General features: G+C 43.9%; 1 protein-coding gene across 1 annotated transcript; it reads right to left on the bottom strand.

The window, feature by feature from the left end:
- Positions 1–627: 627 nt before the first annotated feature.
- Positions 628–9,743, bottom strand: T265_08820 (hypothetical protein; the record flags this gene model as incomplete). The annotated part of the gene is made up of 7 exons (XM_009174732.1): positions 628–1,389; positions 3,486–3,864; positions 5,624–6,092; positions 6,776–7,085; positions 9,105–9,170; positions 9,213–9,445; positions 9,494–9,743. The coding sequence occupies 7 exons, from the start codon at positions 9,708–9,710 to the stop codon at positions 1,111–1,113; spliced, it is 1,953 nt and encodes a 650-aa protein (XP_009172996.1).
- Between the last annotated feature and the right edge of the window lie 1,702 nt (positions 9,744–11,445).

The following is an 11,445-nucleotide window of genomic DNA, read 5'->3' as shown; positions in this document are numbered from 1 at the left end:
TCCATTGCACTCTGAGTTCAGAACCGTCCAAAACTAACTGAGCTGCCATATTACACCTAAGCTAACACATTCATACTGATGCTATTTATAAACAAGAGGCCCCATTGCTTACAAATTAAGTTGTCCAGAAAGAAATGCTCCATGGTCCTTGGACTAGAAACCATGTGGTGGTCAAACATTATGCGCCACTGAGTTGGCACAAATTAGCATCAAGGAAGTTCAAATAAAATGGGCAGTGTTGTTGACGGCTTAGACCTAAACGGGTCTTGGACACATGTTAGTCATATAGCGTCTATGTGAAGGTTTAACTCGTATGATCTGTTGTCATACATGAGATCAAGCGAGTCCCATTATTGTGCATTCGCCTAAAAATCAGTGTATCCAAACAACGGCAAGCACGAATAAACGGGATTCGCAATCAAAACTAGTCCGAGCGCGAAACACGGTTTACCCTCTCCCGAAGAGACACTGACGACGGATACCAAAATTGTTCATGAATGAGGAGCTTCATTCGTGAAAATTGATCACTAAAAATAACCACACTGTCCCTTCTATACAGCATCAACTCACCACCCGGCACAACTCCGTTACAGAACGCAACGATGGAACGTTTGTAAAGAAACTGGCAACCAAACATACACCTTGGGTTGTCGACATTCTTTGGAGGAAAATATCGCACGACACGCAGGGCAAAGTATAATTCTGATTCAAAAAACTTTATTGCACATATTCATCAACTTTGCATTGTAGTAAAGAAAAAACCGTGAACAGAGCGAGAAACAATAAATCACCAAAAATTCAAGTGGCCTGATCAAGGGTGATGCATCATTTGTACGGGGTTTGGTAGCGAAAATCCTAGATCTGAAATTCCTTTTTTTATTGTGAAAATAAGAGGGACACCATCAATCACCAAAAATAATAAATGGTATAGATAAAGCACAAATTAATCAGTGCCATGACGGCAATCAGAAGATTGGGCTCAAAAATAAGACGGTTGAAAAAAAACTAGCTCAAACAGATAAAATAGCCGAGTGGTGAAAGACTAAGTAAGGACAACTAAGGAGACTTTTCGATTTGTCACCAGTATGAAGATGAGGCAAACACTGATGCTCATAGTCCCGATTGCAAAGAGAACCTGATATGACTAGAAGGAGGAGAGGGACGAAAGTACTTAAGCGTTCCACCCGCCAGCTCATCGGCTTCCTCGCTATCAGATGCAGTTGGAGTGATTGAAATGGATGTAGAGGAAGTGTAGGAAGTATTCGCTTCAGCGGGCTCTTTCACCAGACACCTGCCGGTTTCGGAAACAGAAGCATCCACTGATGCACTTCGGCGGGCCAAGGGACTGGTTGATGGCGGCGAAGACATCTGCACAGCTATTGGAAGGGACTGGAAAGTAGTTAAGTAAAATTTAGTTCATCAAACCAGCTTTAACAGGAGCGGATGCTGATGAAATTGCAACCATGTTTATTAAGTTGGTGTCTGGATGCACGACAGCTTGAAAGAAAGACAGACAGAACGATGGGCTGCTGGCCGATAACAGATGAGGAAGATTGACTTAAACACATTTGCGTTGACCACCTCAATTTGGAAACCGAAGTAGGCCACGTAAACATGCCGCACTGATGCACCTCGGGAAAGCAGCATGATTGATGGTGGTGTTCGGCAGTACCCATGGTGGAGCTTACCAACTCTGGCGATGCGCAAATTTGGGAAGTGTGTAGGCGTGTCTCAATGGACTAAAATGATACAAATTGTACTTGTGGTTAATGCGGAGTTTTATTACCATCATTTGACAGAACCTCTGCCCCAAAAATGTCATCAAACAACTAGCGGGTAGGAGGAGAGGTTTCGGAAAAAGCCTCTGACAACCATGATCGGATAATAAGTCCGAAAATGAGTAACCTATCCCATTGGCTGCGGAGTTCAGCTAGTGTCAGTCGTCTCAATTACTCCGGCCAACTTCACACACGGCGCCGAAAAGGAAGGTCATAGATTCAAATGGGTTAATGATGGGAAAATTGGAGCGAGGGAAGAGTTTATCCTGACTTTGACCATCCGATAATATTGTGATAAGGAAAACCACCAATGTTCTGGTGGAAGTATGAAATGATCCAAGAGTTTAAAGGATCCGAAGGACCGAAACGAGGAACAAATCCGATCAAGGGGCATTAGTGCAAGTCTCTGAAACAGTTACAATCTACCTGGAATAGCAAGAATTTCAACGGGAAACGAGATCCTGTCACATCCAGTATGTGGCGCTCCTTAGGACAGTGTTAAGACCGTGAAATCACGAAATTAGTCAGTGCTCATACACTAAGGAAACCGAGAATTCCAACTAAAAAACATGGAACAGATCCAACACTGCGCTAAGTGGTTGGTGGACGCGTCATAATGAGGTCGACAGTAAATAGCAACTAGCCAGGGGGGTCTTGTGACCAATCCCTTCACTTGACAAGACCGAATAAGGATCAAAGACCTCATGGGACTGAGCATCTAGGGATTCAATCGGGTAAATCGCAAGCCCATTGCTTAGTAATTATCATACACTCCACGGAGATTAATAGTTAGATAGACAGACAAACTATCTGGCTCCATGGATAAGCTGGCAGCTAGCCAACTGGGCCATCAAGACCATAAGTTCAGTAAGTTTATGACTTGGACAGACCTGGCTGACGTGAAAAAAACTCTGAGGGACTCCCGTAAATAGTGCTTGAACCGTTTGAAGGAAGCAAACTATTCTCTTGCACAATAATCTGTACGACGTGAGGCAAACAGCCCCAATGCTACTCCAACGAAATAATACAACTTTACACATGAAGCATCTCTTGTAAAGGAATCCTCATAAAAGTTTTTTAACGGGAAACGTGAAGTAGTTAGAGAACAGGATCCGACTGACACTCCAACTGTCAACCAGCTTTTGTTCGGGAGTGCACTAGTTTACCTTCTCATAGCCAGATGTGGTACATTCTCTGCTTGGAAAGTGCACAACAGACAAGAAGTTCCACCAAAAGCCAATTTATGCAAACTATGAGATTTTTGTCAACCAGATCACCGACTGATCAGACGAACACTAGCTCCAAGAGACCATAAAATGCATTCAGAACCGAGATGTCCACTAATAATATCTGCTTCTTCTTACTCGACCCAGCCAAACCCGACAATGTCAGTTAAACATTAGTACATATCGAAACAACTGCAACTTCGAACTGTTTCCACTCTGGTAAATCTTGTTCAGTCACACATGATATGCTGGAAGAGTAACAAGAGTAACAAGATCTAGCGAAAGGCTTTAGTCGGCCCAATGGGTGCTCTGTCCAACCTAGAACTAGTGTGGTTTGATTAAATGAGCTTCGTATACTTGAAGTCACCAAAATACAGCCCTCCACAAAAGGCACGACTCTATGTAGCTCAACCTACATTTAATCCATACGAGAGTGTAATGCCCCGTCAAGCTGTTCATGAATGATCAAAATGGAACTCACCTGACGCGCTAGGAAATCTGAAACCGAAGTGCTGAATAGTTCCAGTCCACATTCCTCTGCTGTGGGTAGTTGAAACCGTGAGCAACGGAATAAGAATTTGGAAATATTGTCTGTGCTACTGTCGAAAACGGATTGGATTTGATCAGCGAACCCAAATGGGTGGCCGGAAAGTGAAGGTTTCTGTCGTTTGCGACACTGAGGCTGATAAGTCTGGGGTATCATGAAGAGACTAGGAGTATCCCACTGCTCATCCAGGTTGAGCTCCAATTCACATGCCGAGTCGCAACTGGAAAGTATTTCTTTGGCCTTCTCAAGCGTACCGAGTAGACTACGCAGGTGACCACCAATCAACCGACATTCTTCACACACAGAAGTTGCCCTGTAGAGGACAAATGGGAAACAACGCGACCCATTAGTTTTACAGCCGCTGATCAAACGAAACAGCTGATATAGGAAAACAAGGGTTGTCACACAGCCGGAGTGGAGTGACGCCGTGAGACGAAAACTAATATAGTCAGGCGAATCTGTAAGGCCCTAAGGGACGTTGATAGGTTATTCACGTAAAAGTACAACCAGGTCAGTTCAGTTGGACAAAGCGCAGCAAGGGATTCCTGGCATCAGCCAGCCAGAATTAAAGAAATTCCTATTCTTCTCTCGTCGTACTCCGAACCATTACTTCGCCCGCGATGAAATGCGCTGAGGACTTTTTCTTAGTGTTCTTCCGTTTTTGTCACTTTGGGTGTCCTCTTCATATTTCCAACATCATAAAACAGATATCACCCTATTGACGATATGTCGTGCAATGTTCAGCTAAGGTGGCAATCAGAAAAGATGTCGCTGAACACAAAGTTCACTATAGTTAAGTCTGCTGGCAATTTAGGCTATGATATCATCAGTATCATCATCAAAGATAGCAGCAGACGGGGTCACGGGGACTCCATCCTGGATGGCGTACAACACCAACACCCAAACTCTCGGTGATCTCTTTCACGCCTTTTTTCCGCCAAGTCATGTGTTGTCCACCTCGCGCTTTACGCCATTCTGAAGGAGGCGTGGAGAATAACATTAGTCTCGGTAGACAGTGTTTCGGCATGCGTGACTAAACCATCGTAGTCCGTGATCCTGGATGTTTTCCCCGATTGAAGTAACTGCAGCACAACTAAATGCCTGTTTCCTAATCGCCTCGTTACTAACACGCTGATGATATCCACAACCAGCCACGCTTCTGAAGCATCGGTGGCCAGATACCTGAAGACACATATCATCTGTATGCGGAGGCTACGTCTCGCATCCATAAAACAACACAGCCCTTACTGTAGCCTGGTACACACGACCCCTAAGATCTAGTGAGATACCTTTTTGGCGCCCCAAGTGACGCAAATTAGCAAACGTGATTCGAGCCTTTAAGATTCTTGCACTGACTTCATCAGGCACACTTCGGTCAGAGCTAATACAACTACCGAGGTATGTAAAGTTTTCTACAATCTCCAGTGATTTTCTTTAAATTGTAAGGAATATGTTCGGAGACTGCTCATTTTGGAGCATCACTTTGCACTTTGAAGACGCAAGGCGCATGCCAAAGATGGTGGTCGGTCTATTAAACAGGGATTGTGCTTCGCTTTGGTCTTCAAAGATGAGGGCGATGTCATCTGCGTACTCCAAATCCACAAGGCTCTCACCAGCAACAATTTGAACACCGGGGCTTTGAAGACCGTCCAGCGTTCGCCTTATTAAGCTATGACAAGTTCAACATGACCCACATGTGAATATAGATCTGCGTCGCTTTGGAAGAAAATCTGTTAGGATGAGTCTGTGTGCCTCATAAAGACAAAACCTATGCCATTGATGAACATGTGAACAACATTCATTTCAGTGCCACTTTTCAGTTCCCACCACACAGAGTAAATCTGTTTGACGCTTGGTCACGTCAGAGGGAGTTCCCTATCAGACCTGCAATAGAACGCGCATGGTTCAAGCGGAAAGAGGCCCTAAGTGGGACGTGTCTTCATCAAATGTATCTTAGAAAGAGATTAGTGGATATTCATGTCAGTTTGACAATCTTGTGAACGCAGAAATATTGGCCAGAGGCTTAGTTTGCGTAATACAACAACACCGGGTTGATACATAATTTAACTCACAAGGTTACGACTCGCACGAGAAGATCCAGTTGGAAAACGACCGGTGGAGAGAGTGTTCTGTAGGCCAACGAGCACACGTAAGATGCACTTTGGTGCAAAATACTAGACACTACAGTCCACGTCTGTTTACTCGCCTGCAGGTACGAATGGTCCGAATTTGGCAGGCGAGCACGCACACCTCCCATGATGATAGATCGGATAAAAGCAGGCAAAGTTGAGTTACGTGCACTCCGTAGTTTCTCCCGGCAGGCGAAACAACTGGCTACATTGAGGCCCAAACCAGCACACACCAAATCGGCTGCATCCAAGCTGTCAGCGACGCTGGTTGATCTATTCGGATATGAAGTTTCAACAGTTCGGCGACGCCTGGCTTTGCATCTGGGTCCGTTTGAAACTTTTGTTGTTGCAGGTTTATGCAGTAGAGGTGAGGATAAAGCCTCGGAGTTCAGATCTGGACGGGATCGAGATACTGAAAAAGCGTCTGTGTGTCTTCGATTGTTTACGAAAGCCCTTGGAGTTTGGTGGATCTGACAAGCGATGAAGCCTTAAAAGACAGACAAACCAGGTAGAGTAGATCTGAATTCGACCTGTTACTAGTGACAGCGAACATAGCTGCCACCCAGCACTACTTAACAGTGAAAAAATCATTGTCTCAGGGACCCTCCTGTTGTTCCCCTATTTAAATCGTGTAGAAAATTCATAATTTAGGACAAGGAACCTTCCTAACTGAGTAGTCATATGACGGCTTGTCTTAACTGGAAGAGTTCACCCAGGGACTCTGGGAATGGGTCTACCTGATAAGCCCCAAGAAGAGCGGAACCAGTCGTGGCCTATCGGTGCTTTTTCATGAAGAAAGTACTTCATTTCTGGAGACTTCGCCGACTTCGCTGCGATAGAAAATTCCGAAAATCCTAATGCGAATTTTCCATCAACTATCGATTGCACTTTATCCTACGGGTGCTACCTCCCCATTGGGAGTGGATGGCAGATTACGGGATGCAGTAAGATTAGTTAAAATCACAGTAGAAAACAAGAAAGTTCACTGTTGTTCACGACAAACCGCCAATTATGAACCGTCTAGTAGGCAAAAAAAAACTGAACGGGTACTGTAAAAAAGTACTTCGAAAACGGATGGCTAGGCACAGAACTCACCCCGTGTAGTTAGAAAACGCAGTGCGTCTGCATACCCCTGCGCAGCAAGACTGGTGAGCTGTTCCGGACTCATTGGCCACAACATGCTGGCAAATCGTTTTACATTAGTCCAGTTTAAATGCATTGTGTTGTTCAGAAAGAAAATCGTACCGAACCAATCCTCAAACCACTGTGGAGCTGGTGAAGAGTATTGTCCATCCCAATGTGCATCCATTGGACAAATATCAGCCTCACCGAAAAAAGGACTCACGGTGAGCGTACGTCGGTCGATGCAAAGCAAATTGTCCGAAAATCCCCCGTCAAGTACCAACTGCCAACAGGGGGTTGAAGTGCAAGTGCAAAAATAGTTCAAATCAGACAAATGTGTGCTCGACTAGTATTGATCGGACAATAGCAAAATACAAGATGACGACACTCAACTAGAGCAAACTGTGAACTAGTCATGGGCAGTGACTAAGGTAAGACGGGGAAATTCAGCTGTGTAATCTCAGCAGCCATGAACTCAAATCCAGCATGATACGCAGTCCACAGAATAAACCGTAAAATTCAGTCATCTCATGACTAAAACAGCGAACTTTTTTAGCAATGAACACAGAAAATCCTTGTCCAGTAAATGTGGGTGATTTCATGCTGCAATTCAGCTGATAAAGCACTTATCTAACAGTCAAAAGGTCACAGATTCGAACCCCGCCCCCAATTTCCCCTCATCTGTATTCAATGAACTCAGATTTTTTTTCTACATCGATTGAGCCGAATGTCCTTGGAATAGTTGAAACACTGAAAATTACACATGCCTGTCACTGTAGACTATGGCACATAACATCCTGATTTAGAAGGCGAAAATGTAATCAATCAACACTGAGTTTTAGTTTATATGTGCCTGAATCCGCGGAAGCTCGATTGGTAAGGTGCTCACATGACAATCGAGGTTACATATTGAGGATGTTTCCCTTTCTACATTATGTGCGGTTGGGTTCCTGTTCAAGATTCCTATAACGAGTATATGGAATAAGGGGCCCCGTCGCATCTAACGTAAAGGTTCAACAGGCCGGTTTCGCAAAATAGATCTATCCGAAAAAGGGCTCCTCAAAAAGAAAGACCGCTAGATCACAAGTGGCATCTTTTCAGGCGGAATCATTTTGTTAAAGCTCCGTAAGTGCAACAGACATTTTATTTTCGGTCTTTAACATCAAGCTGGCGTTACTAGGGCCTGCTACGAAATACGTGGCCTTAGACCCTTCATTTTACACGAATGAAAAGCCGTTTGGTTCGATGACTTCACCCTCTTAGTAAGACCTGGATAGACTGAAGGAAACCATCTCCAAGATGCTGATGTTCGGCAAAAGGTAGAAAAGCATAAGTCACATAGACACATCCAAGAACAGGATGACAGGTTGGTCGAAAAAATATAACAAGACGTTAGTTCCGGTACTGTTATTTCTTCTGAATACATAGTCCTTCATAGTAATGCAAAAGGCTCACGTGACAAAACTGCACATCAAAACGGTCTGACCCGACAAAGAGGTGTGTACTCATAGCATTGATTATTGCATCATGAGTAAGGTTTCTGGAATGAATATGTAAGTCTTCGTTTATCAAACAGGATGGATGGCAAAAATTGTGTTTGTGTTTCCAGATAGAGAGAAAACCTAAAGATTTATTCGTGGCAGAAAACAAATAAATGAAAGCAGGCTATAAACGAATAGTGACTGCACCTAAAACGGGTAATGACAAAGAGTACAGCTTTCCCATTAAAATGATCTGCAAATCGTATTTCGGCGTGAGAAGAGCTCTTTCGAGGGAACTGCGAACATCCTCCCCTATAGGCAGCCAAGTAATAGAGCTAAGATGGAAACCTCTACGTTCACGTCCTGCTTTCTACTAGAAGCCACAAGTGAAATGTGAAACCACACGATAACCAATAACACACCAATGCTAAGAAAGGGGACGACTGCTCACCAAATCACCAGCCTAAAACTATTCACATCGGTAGTATTCTATGCGAAGATAAAAGCCCTCCAAAAAATTCAATATATTATCGATGCACTCCGTGCGGTTGTATGGGAAAGTAACTAGAGCCGAGTTTCAATGATAACAGGTATTTTCATCTGCAACGTTAGTTTTGTGACAGCGGTTCGTAACCCGTCGACAACACCCGTGAAAGGGAACATGTCACCTAAATGGTGGTAATCTGGTGCAAAAAACAATATAATGGTGGTTATCACGCAACTGAAGCACCAATGCTTCATACAATCACTGTTATCAGTGATGATATTGACTATAGAACAAGTAGAATATCGTATTATAGTCTGTAAAACAAGATACGTACCTGGCCACGAAACACAGCTGGCACAAATCCGCTGAAAATCGGAATGAAGGTGGAACAGAGGATTGCCTAGAATGTTTACATAGAGACGAGAATATGTTCAAAACTTACAGAAATCAACTCATCGCGGTCCTTGAATCGATTGACAATCACATTCTTATGTGTTGCGTAAGATGTTAACGAAATCGAGAGTCTTTCGGAACAAAGGATGTGAGCGTCTGACGGGAGGATTCGCGAAAGACCCTCTCTTAAATGCTCGTTGACTTTAAATCGAGGGTCAAATGGACCGAAAAAGTACTGTCGGCAATTCTTGATGAGTTCACAAATATATTGTACGATTTCAGCTAAACTCAACGGTAATAGAGAAAGTACGAACCAAAACATATACTTACCAATGTTGACGTCACAAACTAGACAAGCAGCAGTAAGAGCTCCGGCACTAGCCCCAGATACTGGCTTGTTTTTGTATAAATGAGGGGCAAACTTCCGTAAACAACAAACTACTCCGACATGATAAAGTCCAAGAAATCCACAACCCGCAAAAGAGAGATTATACTTCAAACTTGACAGATCACGGTAGTACCGGTCGTTATCTGATTCATGGCTCATGTTGCCAATGGTAGATAAGAACTGTTTAAACAAGGACAAAAGAGGAAAGATGGTAAACGGCAAGGATGATAAAACAAAAGCGCATGAATTGTACTTGTGAAAGTTCCGTGTGAAAAGTGCGATACTTAAGGGACGATTCAACGCCACATCCTCTTACTTATCTTTGCATATCCAACAACTGTCACTTGGAATGTGGTCTAACCCCGAGAAGTTCACCCACACTTATTTAATTGAAGAGATTGTCGGTGGAGCAGGTTGTAACGATGGCCGTTGGTTTGTTCCAATGGGGACGATACATTTGCAATCAAATTACCCAACTCAGTGAACAAACAACCAGCCAGACTTATTCACGTTGCAGGAAGATGAGGCAGCCCCATGAATGTCCCAACTCGTAGTTGCCTGATGATCGCAGCGAGATCCGCAAAGATCGCGATTGTCTTATATCCAGCGAAATACACCACGGATACCACATTAACCTGCGTTTTCAGTTGACATTGTCAACTTCTGGAAAGATTTGCATCAGTGACTTTCACCAACTCGGTTTGTGTGGATGCCCAAACCATTGCAACGTTGCTGGCTATAGCCTAAACGGATGTATCCAAAGGTTTTTCCCGGAGAACATTGTTTTCAAAATAATCCAGAAACCAGAGGTCAATGTCTCCGAGTGTTCGATTATCTATGCATCACAGTGGACAGTAGATAACCGGATCCTAATTTTAGCCATCAGACAGACCCCAGCTCTTGTGTTAGTACATCTCTCTACTAGAGAAACGCGCTAGTAATGGGATGAACGTTGATCGATTGTGTATTTTGATCTTCCGACCTGATTCAGTACTGTAACCATCTTGCGATTGGACATCAGTCCCTTAAAATTCTAGCATGCTAGAGTGACCAAGAGTAGCAGTATCACAAAACAGCGAACTCATGTGCTGCGCAAAATCGTATTGAGAAGCGGTCTGAAGGTAAACTTGCACGACGTGCTACAACTGGAGAGTGAGGAATTACGCCATTTCCCCTTAGTGACTAGTGATGTTGCCTACCCACGAAGAAGGTGGGGTTGGAGGATGCTAGCTCCAAAGACCTCACGCTCCTACCTTTTGTCGGCCTGCCGTGACCGTTGGCGTATTATGCAATACGGGTAAAGAACACAAACCTTACTTTGAATCTAGTGCGGATTCAAACGCATCGCCTGGGTGCAGCAGCATAAACATTCAGATAGCTGTATCTTAACCTTAGCGCCCGCGGACCAAACTAATTGTATGCACTCAAGTGGACTGGGCTACTCAAGTATTTGGCTCTGGAAGAAGTCCTATAATAAATCCCAAAAACTACTGCCTATTATTGAACTGGAGCCTCAAGTTGTGGTGCTTCCACCAAACCGTCTTCAGCTTGGGTAACCGAGGTTTTATCACTCGCCCTCAAAACTGTCCTTCTACAGAGCCACTTGCACACTACTTCAACTTAGCCTTCTTGATTCATTTAGCTATCAGTCAACCAGCCACCACTTTGTACGTAAGTTATTAAAACTAAGCGAACTGTAGTAGACCCTTATTCGAGTCAAAGGAACCATATAGTAATTCGGCTTTCAACTTCCGTAATCCATGCCTAATCGGTCACAAAGTATCTCTTGCTCACACTTTCCATTTCGATCGATATACATGGTGTCTCCCAAACATGAATACAAGAGCCCCGTTCGCGCATACTTCTAAGCTACCCAACACGAACCCAGCTTCTT

The sequence above is a fragment of the Opisthorchis viverrini genome (assembly GCF_000715545.1).
Source record: "Opisthorchis viverrini unplaced genomic scaffold opera_v5_236, whole genome shotgun sequence".
NCBI lineage: Eukaryota > Metazoa > Platyhelminthes > Trematoda > Opisthorchiida > Opisthorchiidae > Opisthorchis > Opisthorchis viverrini.
The sequence above is the reverse complement of the archived record's forward strand: the minus strand, read 5'-3'. Positions and strand labels throughout refer to the sequence as shown.